This window comes from Cannabis sativa, chromosome 1 (genome assembly GCF_029168945.1).
Source record: "Cannabis sativa cultivar Pink pepper isolate KNU-18-1 chromosome 1, ASM2916894v1, whole genome shotgun sequence".
Classification (NCBI taxonomy): Eukaryota; Viridiplantae; Streptophyta; class Magnoliopsida; order Rosales; family Cannabaceae; genus Cannabis; species Cannabis sativa.
Genome location: NC_083601.1, coordinates 14549700 through 14569632, shown reverse-complemented (window position 1 = coordinate 14569632; position 19933 = coordinate 14549700). Strand labels below are relative to the sequence as shown.

The 19933-nt window shown below is 29.7% G+C and overlaps 1 protein-coding gene and 1 pseudogene across 1 annotated transcript; one reads left to right on the top strand and one right to left on the bottom strand.

Moving 5' to 3' along the window:
- Positions 1-11512: 11512 nt before the first annotated feature.
- LOC115706028 (phosphatidylglycerophosphate phosphatase PTPMT2) lies at positions 11513-14393 on the bottom strand. Its single transcript, XM_030633527.2, has 7 exons — positions 14151-14393; positions 13820-14037; positions 13191-13313; positions 12611-12704; positions 12447-12529; positions 12245-12334; positions 11513-12088 (listed from the first exon to the last, which is right to left on the bottom strand). Exons 2-7 carry the CDS (start codon positions 14012-14014, stop codon positions 11825-11827), a joined length of 849 nt encoding a protein of 282 aa, XP_030489387.1. The 5' UTR covers positions 14015-14037; positions 14151-14393; the 3' UTR covers positions 11513-11824.
- A 1179-nt stretch (positions 14394-15572) lies between these two features.
- Positions 15573-19677, top strand: LOC133031130 (uncharacterized protein At2g38710-like; annotated as a pseudogene).
- Positions 19678-19933: the final 256 nt, after the last annotated feature.

Here is a 19933-nt window from a genome sequence, read left to right as displayed (position 1 = left end):
CAAACCCGAGTCCCATGAAACCCAATTTCCATTAGCATCGCGAAGCTCATTCAGCTGATTATTCCTCATTCTATTAATAGCTGAAGTTTAAACGTTAGTGGAAAGTGATATTATGGTGTATTGAAGCTTGATTGTAGAAGAGAAGGTAGTTCTCTTAATTTTAAATCCTTTGATTTTATAAAGCACTACAATAATTTTGGCTTTTGGGGACGATCAATTTAGGAGCGACATTGTATCACCTCTAAAGAGGAGGGTATTTGAGGCGACATAAGATTATCACCCCTAAAAAAATGAGATGCTTATTTTTTTTAGTTTTGTAGAGTTTTAGGGGCGACAAAAATCATTCCTATAACCTTTTGAAATGACTTTGTAGTATTAGGGTTTCATTTGTCGCCCTTAAAATATTGAAATATGACTGTTCGAAAATAGGCAGGCTTTTTCTCGCCCAAAGTCTGTATGCTTCTTTAAAATAAAACCTTACCAACTGCCCCTTTCTCATTTCTTTTTCATCTTTCTCATCTTCTTCTTCTTATTTCTCTCTGCAAAAACAAAAACAAAACAAAACAAAAAAAGACCTTGTTGCTACTGCCGCATCCTCACTGCCCTTACTACCCCAACCAGCTCCCCACCTACCCCCACTAGTTGTTCCCCTCCTCTTCTCTATCTCTTTTTTTTTTTTCTCACAACCAGACCGATCGTCATTATTCCAACCGACCACCTATCCTAATCAGTTTTATGTAGTTAAAAACAAAAAAGCATTTGTGATTTTTTAATTTTTGTTTTTTTCTTTAAATATCTGATTTTTTTTTTCAAAAATTTATATTTTTTTAAACATAAAATATTGTTTGGTTAAAAGCTTCAAGAACATAAAGTTAATTTTTTTTATTTTTATCTTTTTATTATTTATGTGGTTGAAATAATTTTTTTTTTTTTTGGACTATTTATATTGAAATATCATTGTATATTTTTGTGTGTTTTTTTAATTAATTATATTTGTAAATATTTGTATATGTGGAATTTTTGTACAAATTTTTAAAAAGTCATTTTAATAATTTTATTTGGTTTGTGAAAAAAATAGATTATATTTATGTGTTTGAAATATATTAGTATGTATTTTTTTGTGTGTTTTTTTAATTAACTAATTTTTAAATATTTGTATAGTATTGTTGTATAAATTTTTTTAAAAAAATCAGGTTAGTAATTTTATTTAAAAAATGATTTAAAATTGAGAATAATGTGATTTTTTATATACACGTATTTTTTTTTTTGATAGAGTGATCATAATTACAAAATATACAAACCTCGACAAAGGAACATCCACCTAACAAGCTAATTTTTGGATATTCAAATTTTAGTGGTTATGTTGTCTAATTTTTTGTAAACACAATATAATTTTAATAATATTTGCTAGTATAAGTAAAATCTTAAAATAAAATAGTTATTTAAAATTGATAGTCTAATTCTAGTGATTTACTTATTAAAATTTATCGTAACATGCTCAGCCGGTCTATCCATTTTAATGAATGATGCAGTTGTAGACATCACAACCGCTACAGTCACTACAACAATCGCAAACTGCTCAACTATCGCTTCCTGCATAATTCAACGAGAATGTGAGATCCAATAAATTTATGTCTCAGTTAGAGAAACAAAAACTACAATCACCACATTAGCATTATTTCTCATTTTTTTTTATATTTTAAATATCTTAGTAATATTATTTGTAAGAATTATTTTTCTTATTATATTATTGTACTAGTTAATAACATTTCATATATTAATATGTTTGCCACTCTATCAACTTTATTAAGTTTATATTATGTTTTATTTGTTATATTATTTATAATAATATAATATATAGATTAAATATGTGTAATAAACTAATAATATGTAACACATGACTATATTAGTTGTCATCTTTTTGTAACATTTGGGGAGTTGTTACTATGAGTAACCTCCACCATTATCACCAATATTAAGAGTGTAAAAGATGTTACACACCTTTATTTGAAATTCTTAATGCTATAGGAGTTATGGTGTGTGTAAGAGTTACATTTGAGTCCATAACATCTATAGGGGTTAAGAGTTTGAATTTCAAATGGTGATATCCTAAACACTATATAAAGAGGTCTAAGGTGCTCATTTTAGAGATGAAGTTTTCTATCAAAAAAGCACATTGCTAGAAAACCCTAAAAGGCTTGATAATTCCCAAAGCTATTTCCTAGAGAGTTCCCTTAGTGCTTAGAGATAGGGGGAAATAAGCTTTTGGACAAAGGTGTAATACCTTGTTCAAGTCATGGTGATCCCCACTAATCTACACTCAAGGTTGTGAGTGAGTGTTTATACATATATATTATTCTCTTATTATATACACATATTTTATATTGCATTTGTTCTTATCTTCTACATTTCTTATATATAATATATATAGTGTATATATATTGTATATTATGTTGTTGTAACATTTATTTAATCTCTTTGTTGGTCCTTGTATTGTATTACAATAGAGTTGTAATATCTTGATTTTCTTCTATTGTAATAAAATCTCTAACATTCAAAAGCTTATCCCTTTTCAATGGAAGAGGTGATAAATCAAGATTGTGAGAATACAAGGATAAGAGATTTTATGTAAAAACCATTCATGGGTGAGCATGGTGGTGTATATTATGTGATTCACTATATTTTATATAATAGTAATATATATTATATATATATATGAGTTATATATATGTGATCATGTGTTTATATCATATTATATATATGATATTTGAGATTTATATCATGTTATTTTATGTATATATGTGAGATATATAATATATAACATGTATATATATGAGTAATATATATTATATATATGTAGAGCATGTGATATAATATATATTAGTGAGATTAAATATGTAGAAATAATTATTTTTATGTATTTATATGAGACATGCATACATAATATATGTTATATATGTGTATATAATATATATCATGTATATTAATGTGTATATATATGTTATATATGTGTGAGGTATGTAACATATATAGTTGTATAATTAATGTATATATTATGTGTATATGATATATATGTATATTATAGTATATATGTTATATATATATGAGATATGTAACATATATATTGTGAATTTAATATTGATCTCATGTGTATGTTACATATAAGATGTTGATTAGTAACATACATATTATATTAATGTATGAGTTATATATATAGTATGATAATAATGTTGATAGTAATAATATAATATTGTTTATTGCTATTGATGTGGAAATTATTATCATCTATTTTGTGAATAAAGAATATTTTAAATTTTTTTTCAATTTGGTAGTGAACATCTCACTTTATGAGATAATAAAAGATGACTTTTGAGAAGTTACATCTTTTATTGGGTTATAAGAGATAAGCATCTCATATTTGAGATAAGAAAAAGTGGACTATGAGAGTTACACTTTTATTGGACTTGCATTGTCATAAGCAAGAACAAATGGATTAAAAGTGAATCCAAACTTGTGAAATGAGCCATAAATTGGAAGAGCAATTTTGGACTCAAAAGTAAATGAATCAATGTGGATTTAAAAATAGTGAAAAGATAACAAAATTGGAGAAGCAATTTTGAATCTTAAATGATCAAAGTTGTGAACAAAATTGATGAGAATTTTGTTAACTTTGGTATAATTTTGGGCTAATCTCAATAAGGAGATAACCTTAAAATTATGAGTAAAAATAATCACATTATTTTATGAGTAGTAATGTGAGTTTGATATTTTAGTTTTGTTGAGAAAACTAAAAATGTCAAATGGTATTTTTAAAGTGGCCTTAAAGAGTCATTTGAAGAGGAAAATACACAAAAGTGATATTTTATATACACTTTATGGTAAAAATGTGGGGATGAGCCACAAATTTAATCAAAATGTGTTGAGACATTATTGATTAATTTATTTGATTTTGAATTCAAATTCTAAATCAAATTTGGCTATGTGTATATGTAAAATTTTGACATATTTTGGTGTCAAAGTTAAGTGAAAATAATTTCAAGAAGGAAATTAATTAAAAGAGTTATAGAGACAAAGTGGTCTTCTATATTTTAAAATCAAGATATTGTCTTGATAATGAAATGTGAAACTGTGGGGGTGTATACTCTAATATGAGAAAGTTTAGACATACTTGGTGTCTAGAAATAAAATATGAGAATTTAGACATGTTTGGTGTCTAAATTGGTGTATTTTTGATATGTTTGGTATCAAAATTATTGAGAATTTGAGTTGTGTGAAAATTAATCTTTTATGATTAAATTTTCAAAGCTTAAGTACTTAAGGAGAAAAGTGGTCACAAAGTGAACACTATATTTTGGCATGCATGATTCACATGGAATCAATAGTGAGAGGTTATAACAAATCGCTTAATCTCCGTACAAGATTAAAGCATGAATTTTTGAGGGATGGGACCTAAACTCCCTTAGTATTTTGCTCATTGATGGTAACCTATCTTAACACTAGTAAACATCTAGTCTTAAGTTCAATAGGTAATAACAAGTCAATAGAGTGAATATGGTACTCAATTGTCCCATCTATGGATGAGTACATGTTGTGAAAATTGAGGGTTAAAACCAAAAGGTTTTTTAATGGAGCTTAAGCTTAAGAAAACTCACTTAAGCTTAAGAAGTGTCTAAAGAGTGGTGAGACACTAAAACTCCACCTATATGGGCTAGAGGTGGTGCCGACTCTTATGAGAATTGGGAGTCTTCTCTAGAGAGTCCATTAATTGGAATTTTGCACATGGCCATTAACGGTGCAAGAGCGAGACATGCAGTCTCAAGTGAGCATTAGCGAGGGTGTGTGTGTTATCACCGGTTTGTATTAAAGGAATAATGGTTCAATGCTACGGCAACCAAAATTTCATCAAACTTTGTGGTAACTACACTAAGGTAAAATTCAAGTCAAAAGACATTTTACCTAATGCACCTAAGCAAGATTTCTTTAGAAGTGTGTATTTAGTCAATCAAAGTGGAGGAATGTTATATTTTTGATATAATATTTTTGATTGATTAAATAAATGTTACAAATGTTACAAGTTTATTACTAAAGAGATAATATTTAATCTAGTGGGGGATTGTTATATTATTTATAATAATATAATATATAGATTAAATATGTGTAATAAACTAATAATATGTAACACATGACTATATTAGTTGTCATCTTTTTGTAACATTTGGGGAGTTGTTACTATGAGTAACCTCCACCATTATCACCAATATTAAGAGTGTAAAAGATGTTACACACCTTTATTTGAAATTCTTAATGCTATAGGAGTTATGGTGTGTGTAAGAGTTACATTTGAGTCCATAACATCTATAGGGGTTAAGAGTTTGAATTTCAAATGGTGATATCCTAAACACTATATAAAGAGGTCTAAGGTGCTCATTTTAGAGATGAAGTTTTCTATCAAAAAAGCACATTGCTAGAAAACCCTAAAAGGCTTGATAATTCCCAAAGCTATTTCCTAGAGAGTTCCCTTAGTGCTTAGAGATAGGGGAAATAAGCTTTTGGACAAAGGTGTAATACCTTGTTCAAGTCATGGTGATCCCCACTAATCTACACTCAAGGTTGTGAGTGAGTGTTTATACATATATATTATTCTCTTATTATATACACATATTTTATATTGCATTTGTTCTTATCTTCTACATTTCTTATATATAATATATATAGTGTATATATATTGTATATTATGTTGTTGTAACATTTATTTAATCTCTTTGTTGGTCCTTGTATTGTATTACAATAGAGTTGTAATATCTTGATTTTCTTCTATTGTAATAAAATCTCTAACATTATTAATGTTAAAAGTACAATATAATTTTCATTTGTAAAAATATATATTTATTATATTATAAATTTTTTATTGTTTTTAAATATTAAATATATTAGCGGCGACTCTTAAGAGTGATAATGTCGCCCTAAAAAGTCAAAATTCATAACTAACAAATACTTTTAGGAGTGGTTACTTTTGTTGCTTCTAGTGCTTTTTTTTAGGAGCGAACTATCAAGGACAACTATTTAGAGACGACAAGTCACTTATAAAAAATTTTAGGGGCGAATTCCTACACTATTAGAGATGACAAAAGTTGTCCCTAAAGCCCCAATTTATTGTAGTGAAGTTATGTTTAGTTAGATTATGGCTTATTGCGGATATAAGATGCAGTTTTCTTAGGCTCAAAATTTTTCGAGTTGTAGATTTTAAGTAAAATTGGGTAACCGATTATACCAGCAACTGGATACTCGGTTGTTTTGGTAAGACCTATAAAATTGGTTACCAAAACAAATTTAATTTTTTTTTATTTATTTGAGTGTAAATGTAATAGGTAAGTGGGCTTGGGTATGATTTAATCCACAAAATTTCACAGAGAATAAGTTGAGAAATACTTCTTTTTTGTATCTATTAATCAAAAATAAATGTACACACTTTTGTGAGTAGGTTACCCAATATACCCTCACCTTCCACTTAAATCTAGCACATAATTCTTATTAACTTAAGAGGTATAATGAGGACATCATCTATAAAAGTGGGTATATTTTAAAAAATATAAAAATAAAGGTAAAAATTAAAACATGTAAAATAAAGTAAGTATACAACGTAATTTTCTTTAATTTTTTTCTACAACTATCCATACCTATGTATAAAATTTTAAGTCTTGGCCTAAGCACGAGCTTAGCCCCCTTTAGCCCAAGATTGGGCTTTGCTACCATGCGCATGTGACAAGAGCTAAAAGGAAACATTCTAAATTTTCAATAGTATTTCTGTTTGTGATCTCTTCAATAATCTTTTCTATCGTGCTTTAAAAGTATAAAAGCATTGGGAAATTTACATCATTTACTAACTTTTCCATTTTTCTTTCAAATATACTGTGACACGGCAAAGTTAGCTTTTTTACTGTTTTAATTTTTTTTTGTTTATTACGGCAGTATACTGCCTTGGTCTTGATTCAATTTGTATATATAAAAAGTTTACAATAATTGATTGATGACTCTCATGTCACTTTCATTTCATGTCATATTTTTTTTATTTAAATTTGAATTTGATTGATGACTCTCATGTCACTTTCATTTCATGTCAATTTTTTTTTATTTAAATTTAAAATTTAATTTCAACTCACATTTTTTTACTTAATTTGAAAGTGGGCACAAACCACCCACGTGATCCCCATTCCCAATAATTTATATATGTATTTTATTTCTCTCTCTATCTCTTTTTGTGGGTTAAAATCTATAGAAAATTTCTTGAAATTAGTATTTAAGATAAAGACCATCAACAAAGACTTTACATAAAATCCTTCTCCCTACTCTTCACTATTTCAAAAACTTACAAAGCTCATTCATTTCATTCATTTTTTTACTTGGATTTTGAGAGAGAAAAGCAAGAAGAACAATACAGAGGAAGAAGAAGAACAACAGACAACTCAAACTTTCCAAGTAAAAACAATTCTTTTTTTCTTTATTTATTTTTTCTAGAACAACATAAACTTTACTTGGTTTTTGTTGTTTTCACTAATTCAGTTTTTTTTTTCTTTTTTGGGGTTGTAGTTTAGCTCTGATTTTGTGAGTGGTGGTGTTGTATCGTTTGATGACTCTTATGGCTTATTTTGTTATTGTTTTTTATGCTTATTTTTTATATTCTTTATTTTTTTTTTTGTGTTGTTTTAGTTTTGTTTTAGTAGTGTTTTCTTATGTTTTCTTATGTTTTTTTTTATAGGATTGGGAATCCAAGTACACCCGATCGAAATACTACCATTTCAGAGTTTTTTTATGCTTGTTTTTATGTTCATTTTTTTTTTTTTGTTTTAGTAGTGTTTTATTATGTTTTTTTATAGGATTAAAAATTCAAGTACACCCGATCGGAATACTACCATTCCAGAGTTATAAACTCTAATTATTACTCTTTTATTGAAGATATTAAAAAACTTCTTACTGAAACCCAATTAAATATGTTTTCAAAAACTGTATTGGAGATTGTTTTTGATTGCGTAGTAGCTGTAAACTTTCTTCAGTGTTTCCTTGTCTTTGTATGTCTGACCTTTTCAACTTCTGGTTGTTGTTTATCTGTTATTAGCTTCGAGTTGTTGATGTCGATTTCTGGATTTACTTTTTAACTGTTGTTTTCAAGTTTTTCTACCATTTTTTTAGCAACCAGCTTCGCATAGTCAACTATGTCGAATTTGTCATTTTCAAATTCTCTTGTTTTTGACTCTCCTCCTTCTTCTAATTGGTGTTCCAATGTGTATGATTCTGTTGTTGCTGTGTTATTTTCAAGTATTGTTGTGTTGTTTTCGAGCATTGTCACATTATCTTGAAATAATTATGTTCTTTTTTCCATTGTCCATTGCTCTTTATGAGAACTGGTATAGATTTCATGTCCTGTCATTTTTCACAATATTTCATTTACGTGGCATTTTTTTCATATTAAAACAACAGTAAAATAACACTACAAAACAGTAATTTGTTGTTGATTTAGTAATTTTTTCTCTTTTCCAGATTTTATGGTTTTTTTTCAGGTGTTTATATGATTCTGGTGTTGATTTGTCCGTCCCCAACCACGAAGGAGAGGTGCTGTTTGTGTTTTTTTACTGTTTACAGTATAAAAGTAAATATATTGGGTCTGGACAATATAAAAGAAATAAAAATGGGCTTGGACAGTAAAAATGTAAAGTTTGCCGTATCCCAGTATTTTTGAAAACATTTAGTAAAAAAACAGTATTTTTGTAAGTTTCCCAAAACATTCTCGTTAGTTTATTTACTCTACCTAATTAAGATATTACTAAAGTTTTACTATTTCTATATTATATCAAACTTTTAAATTACATTGCATACATTAAAATTTTTAAAGTACATCACAAATACTTAATTTCTAATATATTTTATTCATTTTAAATATATAATATTAATATTTATATAAATCTATCTACCTATTAAAAAATATTAAAACCTAAAATAACTACTAAAATATATTTAAAATAATAAATAATATTTTGTAAATATAGAGTAAATTTTAAAAGATATTTAAAATAAAAAAAAATAGAACATCTGATATAATATATTTTTAATTTAATTTTTTAAATATATATTAAAAAATTAGCCTCAGGAAAAGCTCACGATTAAATTCACTGAGAGAAATCTCAAAATAAATAAGAGTGCCAAGATAATATTATTAATTAATAAGGATCGTCCTGTAAAGATGTATTGATACAACTATAGCCAAACTATCAAACAAAATGATCAAAGAGCTAAAATATTATAATTTATTCAAATATTTTGAAAAATATTTATTTTAGATTCAAACTTAAAATCATAATAATATATAAATAGACAAATGTGTAAATATATTATTATTTTTTTTGAAATAGCAACCACTTTATAGGATGTTGTGATTGAAAAACACAACTGCTTCAACAGTGATAGCTTCATTTTGGCTAAAAATAGTTATAGTGAAGGTGTTGTAATACGCAACATCGAAAAAGACAAGTTTCTTTTATAATAGAAGGCAAGACAAATCCATTATTTGGCTGAATTTAGTATTCATATATTTAGGGTTAGTTTGTTACATTGTATATTACACCGTATTGTATTATAGTATTATATCAAATTATATTTTATATAATATTTTTATGTAAAATTATCTGTGATATTAATTTCTATGGACACTTAAATATATAATATTTTAGTATAAATTAAAATTTAACATAGTATTGTATAAAAACATGATGTATAATCCAATTCAATATAATACAATACAATATAATACGACCTAATACGACGTTACAAACGAATCCTAGTAAGCTGCAAAAGCTAATTTGTCCCTTTAAAAAAATATATTATTTGTTTATTTGTAAGAAAAACTATTCATATATTAGATATTAATAAACTTGTAATATTCTATAGTATATTTTCAAAAGAATCGTTTCTGTATTTACTTTTTAACTGTTTTAACAATGAGGATAATTGTTTAATCTATTTTTTTTTTCTCTTAATAGTGGTTTATGTAGTAATTATCTAAAACCATTTATAAATTTTTAAACTTTTTTGAATATTTTACATTATCAAAATTAATTCGTAATATGACATAAGGTTGTTAGTCATATGACTTATATAAGTTTGTAATAAGTGACTTGTACGTACTGGATCTTGAGGGCCATTGACCCTAAAGAGAGTTTCCTAACCCAACATCAACATGACAAAATTAATAATACTGACTAAATGGATGGAATATAATATCTTGAAAACAACATATTTTCAAATACAAAGTTTGATATGATAATATATGATTATTCTTCTTAAGATAAGATTGGATAAGACATTAGATAGAAAAACAATGCTAGAATAGTCTAAACTAAGAAATGTGGCAGATAATTAAATACATGTATTTGGAAAAGTCTTGTCACATGCTTGGTTCCTATTGTGTATAAAATCAGAGTGAAAAGGATGTGATTTGTGAATAGAATTTCAAAGCAAGAAAGCTTTAAGAGGTTTGTATTGCATAGAAATAGAATGATTCCATCACAAATCATACTATTAGAATTTCAAACACTAGGTATTTGATTGAAAATAATGAAATAAAATAGAAAAATAAACAATTTTTATTTGGTTGCATATTAAAATAGTAGAATAATTTTTCCACCATTTCAGTAAAATAATAATTCTATTTTAAAAGAGATCATTTCAAAATAAGAAAAAATTTAATAATTTTTTATTATATATATATTTTAGATTTTATTTCTCCCGGCCAACTAAATATCTAAATACTGTCATATTTGTAACCCATTTATAGCTGGTTGGGGGCTGAGATCAATTAAATGAATGACACAACATTTATAGCTGAGATTTCTTCTTTATGATAGGCGATTTATAGCTGAGATTTCAGATTTTGTTTTTACACATAAATTGGTTGTTCTATAACAAAAAAGATAAGATCCTCTAATAACTTGGGTATTTCATTGCTTTTCAAAAAATTTGAAATTTTTGTTTAAAAAAAAAAAGAGATTAGAGTAATGATTAACTATTAGTTAATTCTGAATGCAGCCGATTCATCATTTTGCATTAAAATTTGAATATTATGAACAAATTATTATAATAAAGAACCTTCAATACTCATCTCTATCATAATTGGCATTAAATAAACAATATGCAATGACAAATTGATCATTTTACCTATAAAAATAGTCTTCTTTATTTAGGGACCGACCTACCCACCGTTCTCCAAAGGGTAATGACTCCACTCCTAATACCTTCCCAATTAGGAACTAACCAACCGACCAACCCTTCTAGGAACTAACATCTTCCCGGGACTTGAAAAGCTAGTTTTCAGCACTAAATTGACTCATAAAGTATTCAATAGAATAGAATCGAATCATAGCCACCAATCTTTCCTTTGCCATTACGCTAACTACTTCATCTAATAAGATCCTCATTGTAACAGAAAACATAATATATACTATTAGTCCTACCCTATTGTAGATTTTCAATACTAAAAAGAAATGATTATGGGGTGTCGGAAAATTGGTGCAAGTTTCATGTACAAAGCGGAACTGAGAATATTCATTCATATTTCTCAGTCATCAAAGATTCAAAACATTGTTATACACAAACCTTCAAGACTTCCGCTTGGTTTTTTTTTTCTTTTTGTTCTTTTATTTTTTCATTCACTTATCTTTCTCTTCCCATACACAAAGCTACCGAATGTGCATTGAAACCTTAGCTTTTTGTAGCCTTATTTTTCACAATGCTCTTCTGTACAAGCAACCGATTAGTTGGAGGGCATGAGGGTTTTTCAGCAAGCACGTGGCTCCGGTACAGGTAAGCGCCTAGAAACTGTTCCGCAACTACCAGATACTTTCAAAGAAGCAAATAGGCATGACAATCTTGCTATCATTGGACTGGTCCTCACCACTTTATGAACCATATCAAGTTGCTTACTAGCATTCTCAGCAGCACCATGATACCCTTCAAGGTCTGCTTTTGTGATAAGAACGGCATCTCCTGAGGGAGAGTATGCAGCCGTAGCTGGTCTTCGTCTGCTAAATTCTTGAACAGCCTGTTTATTGACATTATTTGAAGCAAAAATGAAACTATTATGTAGTTTGTAAGCTTAATGTTCTTACATATAGCACATCTAAGAGCAATACTCACGATAGCCTATGAAGTCAATGATAAGTTAATGAAATAATTAAAATAAGTTAGAGAGATATACCTTCCACTGAGTGGGGGCTAAAAGAACACGAGGCCTTCTAGACCGTACATAATCAAGTGCAGCAGCTGGTGTCATACTTTTGTACTCCACCTGCAGAGGTAAGTCAAATGTGTACGGTGAAGACCATTAACAATGTCTAGCCCAACAAAGCATTAGTCTAATAGCAGATCAATAACCATCAATGCAAAGGATAGCATATTACCAAATAGCAAAGAACAATTGTAGTGCTCCTACCACGACCAGCTTTACAATGGACATAAGTAGTTCTACCAGAAGATGCATTTTCTGATCCAAAATATAGACTTAGAAACATTAAGTTTAAGCAACTTACATCATCACACTAAGAGAGCATAGTTAATCACTTACTGTGAATGAACTCCACAGCTCGGCTAATATCAACTAGCGAAGGAGCAAAAAGGTAATCTCTAGTAGGAATTAAAAGATGGTCAATCCCGTGGGCCTGAAAAGTGAAAATCATCAAAATATAGTGAATAGGAAACACACTAAGATTATAATGTTCTCAAACTTTTGTTTACATGAAATAGTACAGAAAGTTCAATCCTTGGATTCTTTTTTCTGATAAATTTGTTTCCCAGTTAAGAAAATGGAAAAGATGCCTATTCAAATTTGGGACCAATCCTGACCAATTCAAAATATTAACAAACAATGATATCACATACAAGAGCATGAATACCCAAAAACACGTGAGAATCAAACCTATATAATTTTTAAACAATAATTAAATGGTGAGTTTATCAATTTGAGTAAAAGAAATTCGGACACATTTTGATGAGAAAACAGTAAACCAAAAAGTGACTCATCACATTTCTCCGTTTACTTATTCTTGACACTTCCCATTACATCATCCATCAGGTGTCCAATTGCGGAAGCAAGTTTTAAAATTATAAACAAATAGCAATAATGATCATATGCAGTGTTGACTCACAAGATATAACGACGAGGGAACCAATGTTTCATAAGGTTCATTGAGAGTGATTACACCACCAACACCAAGCCGCTTCAGCCGTGGAACATCTTTAGGGAATGGAACGGCACCAAGCAAAAGAAACTGAAGAAAAACAAAACATAACCATTCAGTATTCACACACGAACCAAAATCACAAACACCGTAGACAAATAAAAAAAAATAGAGTATGATAAAACCGCCCAAAAGAACAGCTAAAGACGCATTTGATCGCCAGCTAATCATAGGACGCACAATTTGGTTACTGGGGTGTACTGGAAACCAAAAAGCTTCAATCTTTACCCAAAAACATAACATAAGAAAACAGATTGAACAGAGGCCTTCAATCAAAAGTTGTAATTTGCATTACCCCAATTCTCTGCTCTCACAGAACCGAGTACAATAGCAGAAAAACAGTCAATAGGGTCATTCTTAATTGCGGTTTAAACTTAAAACAATTAAATCCATACAACAACTCAATCTTGTTTACTTGATTGATATTTTGGTATCAACTTTCTCAGCAACCAAAACAGAAAAAAGGATCAAGCAGTGCTCATAGAATAGGCTCAAAACCATACATATAATAATTAAAAGGGAAAGAAAAAAAAAACCTGGTCTATTTCGTCCCACCATCTGAATTCAGACTCCATCTTGTTCCGAAGCACATTATACAAAAGGGTCGGGTAAAAAAGGATCCGAGCCCCAGCTCCGACAAGAGCTCTCTTGGCGTCGACCTTCACAATCTGCGTTTCGTAAACGCTGTCGTTCCGATCAGAATCCACGTCATCCAATTCCTCGATCTTCATTCCACACAGACCGCACCTAAAACCTAAAGCCCCACAAAAATTAAATTATTAAAACAAAAAAGATGAAGACGACCATGGCGATCAAATTTCAGAGAATATTAAAACAAAGTAGAAAAGGAAAGTGAGAGAATCATACTGGAGAAAGATGATGAGATGAGAGAAGGAAGGAATCGAATAGCATAGAAGTGAGGAAGAAAAGCAGTGATGGAGAGAAGGATTGGGGTAGGAAAAGGTAAGTAAACAGCGAGTAGGGAGAAAATATGGAAGAAATGGGTGTCAAATTTATTAGCTTTATTATCAATATCATCTCATCTCATGTGTGAACGCTCTCATATGCCAAGGAATCCTATTATTATATCCCAAATTCCAGCCCTTCGTAATTGTAATTGTTTCCTTTTTGACAACAGTAATTTATTTACTTACCTATTTGCCCTTTCTCTTTACCTTTTTTTTTTTTTATCATATATACCCTTGTTGTTGTTGCTCCTTTGAGCATGTTTAATAGAGAGAACACTTATACTTGCCAAAATATACACATTGTTTATCTTGGCCGAATTAATAATTTTTCAATTAAAAAAAACTTATTCTTAATAAAAAAAAAATTTTAAAAAAAAGAAAAAAAGTCATGTATTTATTTTTTATATTGAACAACACTTCACATAAAATTATTCTTGAAATTGTACTACATTACATATGTGGCAAGACTACGCAACTCCTTTGAAAATGCTCTTAAGTAATGATTCTAATGATGGATGGTGGTCATTGGTTAGCCTCATTCTTGCTTTAGGCTAATTAGGATATGTCACCCTAAACTTTTTTTTAATTTTACTAACGGCAGCTTGACATGAATGGAGGTTTAAGAGATACGGTTTGATACATAAATAATCATTATATTAGACATTTGTTAGTAAAATTGAATAAATTTATATATAAGTCTTTAAATCTATCAATTTCGATAGTTTGGAAAAACTTTTAACAACATGAAAAGTTTTGAATACACAATTTAATACATGTTGAAATTTGAATTGAATAAATCTTAATTTTTCTTCTTAAAAATATCGATATTAATAGGAACCAGTGATATCTTGCATAATCATAAAGTTGCATAATCATAAAGTGTTACTTCATAAAATAGTTAAAAAATTTCACAACGTAAAACACAATATATAATTAGATTACTTACAATATAATACCTTGTACTATTGTGGTGACTAGCACTACTAATCCCTTCCTATATGTCAAGTTTAAAGAAGACCTGCAATCATGTTTTACTTTATTCTTCAAAAGATATCATTAATTTTATTTTATTTTTTTACTTTTAACTTTTACATCATAATAAAACTAACTTTGCTATTTTTATGTATACATAATTTAATTTAATTTATTTAATTTAGTTAAACAAATATATAATATTTTTTTGCTAATATAGAAATGTATCTTTATATATTAAAAGTGTCTATCTAACGACAATTCTTGGTTTAACAGAATATGCTTTACAAATAAAAGAATATTCTGTTAAATTTAACCCCAAAAACAATCGTCCACCATTTTTTGAATCGTGACTGTCAAATCTACATATTCTCTCTCTGAAAACTCTTTTGTTTCTCTTAAAATTCTCACAATCCAAAATCCCAGACACCGGTCTGGCTTTGATCCGGGGATTAAATTGAATCGTCGATCCTTTTCTACAGTTCCTCGGGAAAAGCCTTCGCCTCTTTCTCTTTTTGCGTTTGGATTTTGGTGTGATTGAATAGTGGTTTGTGTTTGGCAACCGGGAAAACAGGTGAAGCGGGATTCTGTAAAAACGACGACGGCGACGACGGATCTGTTGGTGGAGAGTCGGAGTAGCTCTGACTGTCTGGTAGACCTGGAGTGCTTGCTAGACATAGTCAGAGCCCTGGGTATGGGTTCGTGTCTTTCGGTGGAAGGAGCATCTGCCGGGGCCGGAGGTCTTCTTCCTTATGGTTCGGCTTCACCATCATCACCCGGAGGAAGGAGTAGGGATAGGAGAAAGATTCGAAGGACAATTTCTTCTAATTCGTCTTCTTCAGCATCACCTTCTTCTCCCTATTCCACAATCGATTCACATATAGAGAAACGGCTTCACCGTGTTCCTGGTCGGATTTGCTTGAATGGCTGCTCTGATGTCACCTCGCTTTTTACAAAGCAAGGGCAAAAGGGGGTCAACCAGGATGCTATGATCATTTGGGAGGTATTTTCCGCCATCTCTTTCTTTTTCTCTGATATAATTTTGAGGGTTTTGAAAAGTTTGAGAAGAGATTGATTTGTTAAAAAAGAAAAATTGGTTTTTTATGGTTAAATAATAGTAAGGATTGAATTGGCTTTTATCTTGGAGTGAAGTACATTTTTATTTGGATTGCCATTTGAATCAAGGGTTGCTGTTTAAAAGGATAATGAAAAGTAAATGGCTTAATCATTACACTTTGTAAATATAGTTAATGTTTTGCCTTCTGTGCTTTCGAATCAAGATAGACTTTTATGCTTTGGAATTTATGGTTTTCTACTGCTGTGTTTGCGTAATATATGACTTCGCCTCTTTCTGTTTTTCGATTAGTATCTATGTTTCCTTTATCTTCTTCGATTTTCATCGATCGGTTCTTTTACTCATTCATTCTTAATTAAAAAATCGGAGAAGAAGATGGTGTCGGCGAACAAGGAAATGGTGGTCTATTGCTTCGATACTCTTGTCTCCTACTACAACAACGAAGAGGTTCCTCCTCCAGCCTTCGATGATGGTCAACAGTAATTATTCTTTTCCGTTTTTTTTTCTGGGTTTTTTTTTATTTAATTAAAATATCATAGAATATGTGCATGTGGAATTTAAATGTTTAAACACCATCTTTTGACTGATCATGATCGTTTCAGCTTAAAAGTTTCTATCTTTTTAAAATGATAATTGGGTTTCATCTGAAATTATTGAAGTGATGAAAGTTTCGTAATTTATATTGTGTTGTGTGTGGTTGAGTGGCGTTTAGTTTTTAAAAAGTTTAAACCTTTACGTACTGAGTTGAGTTTAGCTCTAAAGGGCGATTTGGGATTTCATTTTTGTTACTGTTATTGTTATTTTTATGGGTTTCGTTTTGTCTTGGTGTTTGAATTGGCAATATTGCCTTTCCTGGGTTTCCTTGTGAAGACTAAGGGGAGTTTGAACAGTTCATTTGCTTGATCAATTTGAGTTCTAACTGAGGGTCCTTTTTTCATAATGTAGTATTTGTTGTGACTCGATTATGCAACTGAATGGTCAAGTGTGTACTCAACTCAATAAAATCATTATAGTTTTCTTAAGCTTCTATTAGTGATGTTCGAACAGGGGAAGATATTACATTGGAATAAAGGCTTAATCTTTGTAGTTAATAGTTTTGTGTTTTTTCAGCAAGATTTGTCACATCTCCAATGTTGAAGTCATTGGAGGTTAAAATTTCAGATTCCCCATATGTCCATTGTAAAAGATAATAACAATCATAGTAAGTTTAGTCACTTTGAAGCATAATGCTAAAATTTGGGAGAAATGGGACTGTCTGCAGTGAAATTCCATTTTGGCTGTACTTCTTTGCCTATGTTGTTATCTTTCATGGTGCTTATATTATGTTGTTCTGTTCTGTTCTTTTCTCATAATTTCTTAAATGTGAGACATTACAATAAAAAAAGAGGAAATTTTTAGTTTCATGGTCTCTATACATAAATAAACACCATATAAATATATTCTTTTCACATAATTTCTTGTTAATGGAAAAGTTACGAAGTAGAATTGTAGATATCTACATTTTTTCTGTGAAAATCATAATATATTTTACTTTGGTCTTAGCCCATTGTTTGTCACTTGGAAAAAAGCTGTAAATGGTGGGGACCTCGTCTACGTGGATGCATTGGAACCCTGGAAGCACGGTGGTTGGTTAATGGGTTCAAGGATTATGCTCTAAACAGGTATCGTAAAAAAAAAATGAATTTCATGTATTGTTCTAATGGTCACAAGCCAAATCATGTAAATTCATCTGCTTGTATGTTTACTGTATCTTTACGTATTTGAGAACTATACCTCACACACAAAATGGTAGAAAGAAACGATAGCCGAGTTACCTCAATTCTGTATTGTTTTAGGAAAATGTACATTCTTGCTGAAATGAAAGACATGAATCGACAGGGACAACATGCATGGGATATTTAGACCAAGATTCTTATAATCTTCTTACTGTCAACATGCAGTTTCTGTTTTGACTGATGATGTTCTTAGCTTTACTTTGTTGTGATACTTTGCAGTGCTTTGAGGGATCGTAGATTTCCTCCCATACATGCCAAAGAATTTCCCTCTTTGGAGTGTACAGTTTCTGTATTGACTGATTATGAAACCGGTGACAACCATCTTGATTGGGAGGTATGTGTCTCTTCATTTTGGATGTTACCATGTTCTTACTCCAGAAACTTTTTAAAAAAACTTTAAATTTAATTTCTATTTAAATCTTTTGGCAGTAATATGTGATTTGTGTACTTTAGTATATGTTCAAACATTTAATTCCTACTGCTATATATTTGAATGTAAGAACTTTAGTCCTTTGATGGGTTTGGTTATTCTGTGGTGATTGGATCAATCTCTTTATTCAATATGAGATTAGCATGCTCACATAATATACTGACACATATTTATTCAATATAATTCCATGGTACGGGAGATACAATTTCTAATGAAATCCTTAGTTTTAGCATTACTTTTGCTTAATTCAGTTTTGTATATGGTGAAGGCCCTTTTCGGTAGCTTATATAAGTGTTTTTAGACCAAGGCCAATAATGTTTGATGGATATTTGAGTAAAGCTTAATCTCTATAAGCTTTTTCGTACTGGTTTAGCATCTTAATCAAATCAATAACAGTTTCAATCTGCTTGGATATAACCTTTTACTGATTTTGGTTTGTTCTATAAACGCGAAGCAAACTCTTATGTTATGTTCAGATGTCATGTTTTTCTTTCTTATTCTAAACTAACTATATGTGATTGTTTTAAACAGAACTACCATGGGAGAACGCTTCAAGGCGCCTTGACTTGTTTTGCTGAGCCCAAATCAATGTTGATCGATCCATTGCAAAAATATCCGTCAAAGGAAAAGCAACAAAAGAAGTTGAGTTGATTGCGGAAACAAGAACAAGAGTCTGAAACTTAAGAGCTTGCAGTATGGCATTAGTATTGTATGTGCCGTTTTGTACAGGATCATTAAAGAAAAAAATGCAAGTGCAACAATGTTGTCTCTGCCAACAAAACTCATGGCTAACGGATTATAGGTATACATATTTACTATATTTGTGTAATTAATTATTATGCTATGTATGTATAAAACTCTTGATAGCTCTATCATAAGAAAAAAGATTAAACAACAGACATAAACACAAACACACACACACCCACACACATTCATTAACTACTAAGTAGAAAAATGGATTTTAACAAGTTAATAATTTTGTCTACTCTCAAATTCTATTGCACTGTTTTTTTTTTTGTCTTTTGTCTTTTCTGTTGGTACTTTACAGAAAGACAAGCGGACTGGTAGATAGATTTTTTTGTTTTTCTGTTTTTGTTTAAATATGAATTTGAATTAAATATATATTTTTTGTGTTAAATAAATATAAATTTATTTTCTATTTAAAAGTTATTTGAATTATATTTAAATTAAATTACTATTTTTTATTTTTTATTTTTTGAAACAGCTAGATATTTTTAGTTAGGCCTATAAATATCACCATGAATTAAGGAAGCAGTTTTATAAGATACTTATTTTTCAGCCTTTCATAAACTACTACCACCATAATACTCCCCATGGTTTGAACTTCAAAGCCAGTACCTCGTTGCACCATTCACGACTTTTGAGGGCAGCACAGTCGCGAGCCACTGTCATTGACCAAGCTAAAATTT

Excerpts from the sequence above, each read along its gene's own strand:
- LOC115706028 (XM_030633527.2), bottom strand. The coding sequence starts at position 14,014 with ATGAAGATCGAGGAATTGGATGACGTGGATTCTGATCGGAACGACAGC. Across the intron at positions 13,314-13,819 it reads GGTGGGACGAAATAGACCAG|TTTCTTTTGCTTGGTGCCGT; the intron begins GTTTTTTTTTTC and ends GTTTTTCTTCAG. Across the intron at positions 12,335-12,446 it reads CAATTGTTCTTTGCTATTTG|GTGGAGTACAAAAGTATGAC; the intron begins GTAATATGCTAT and ends TTACCTCTGCAG.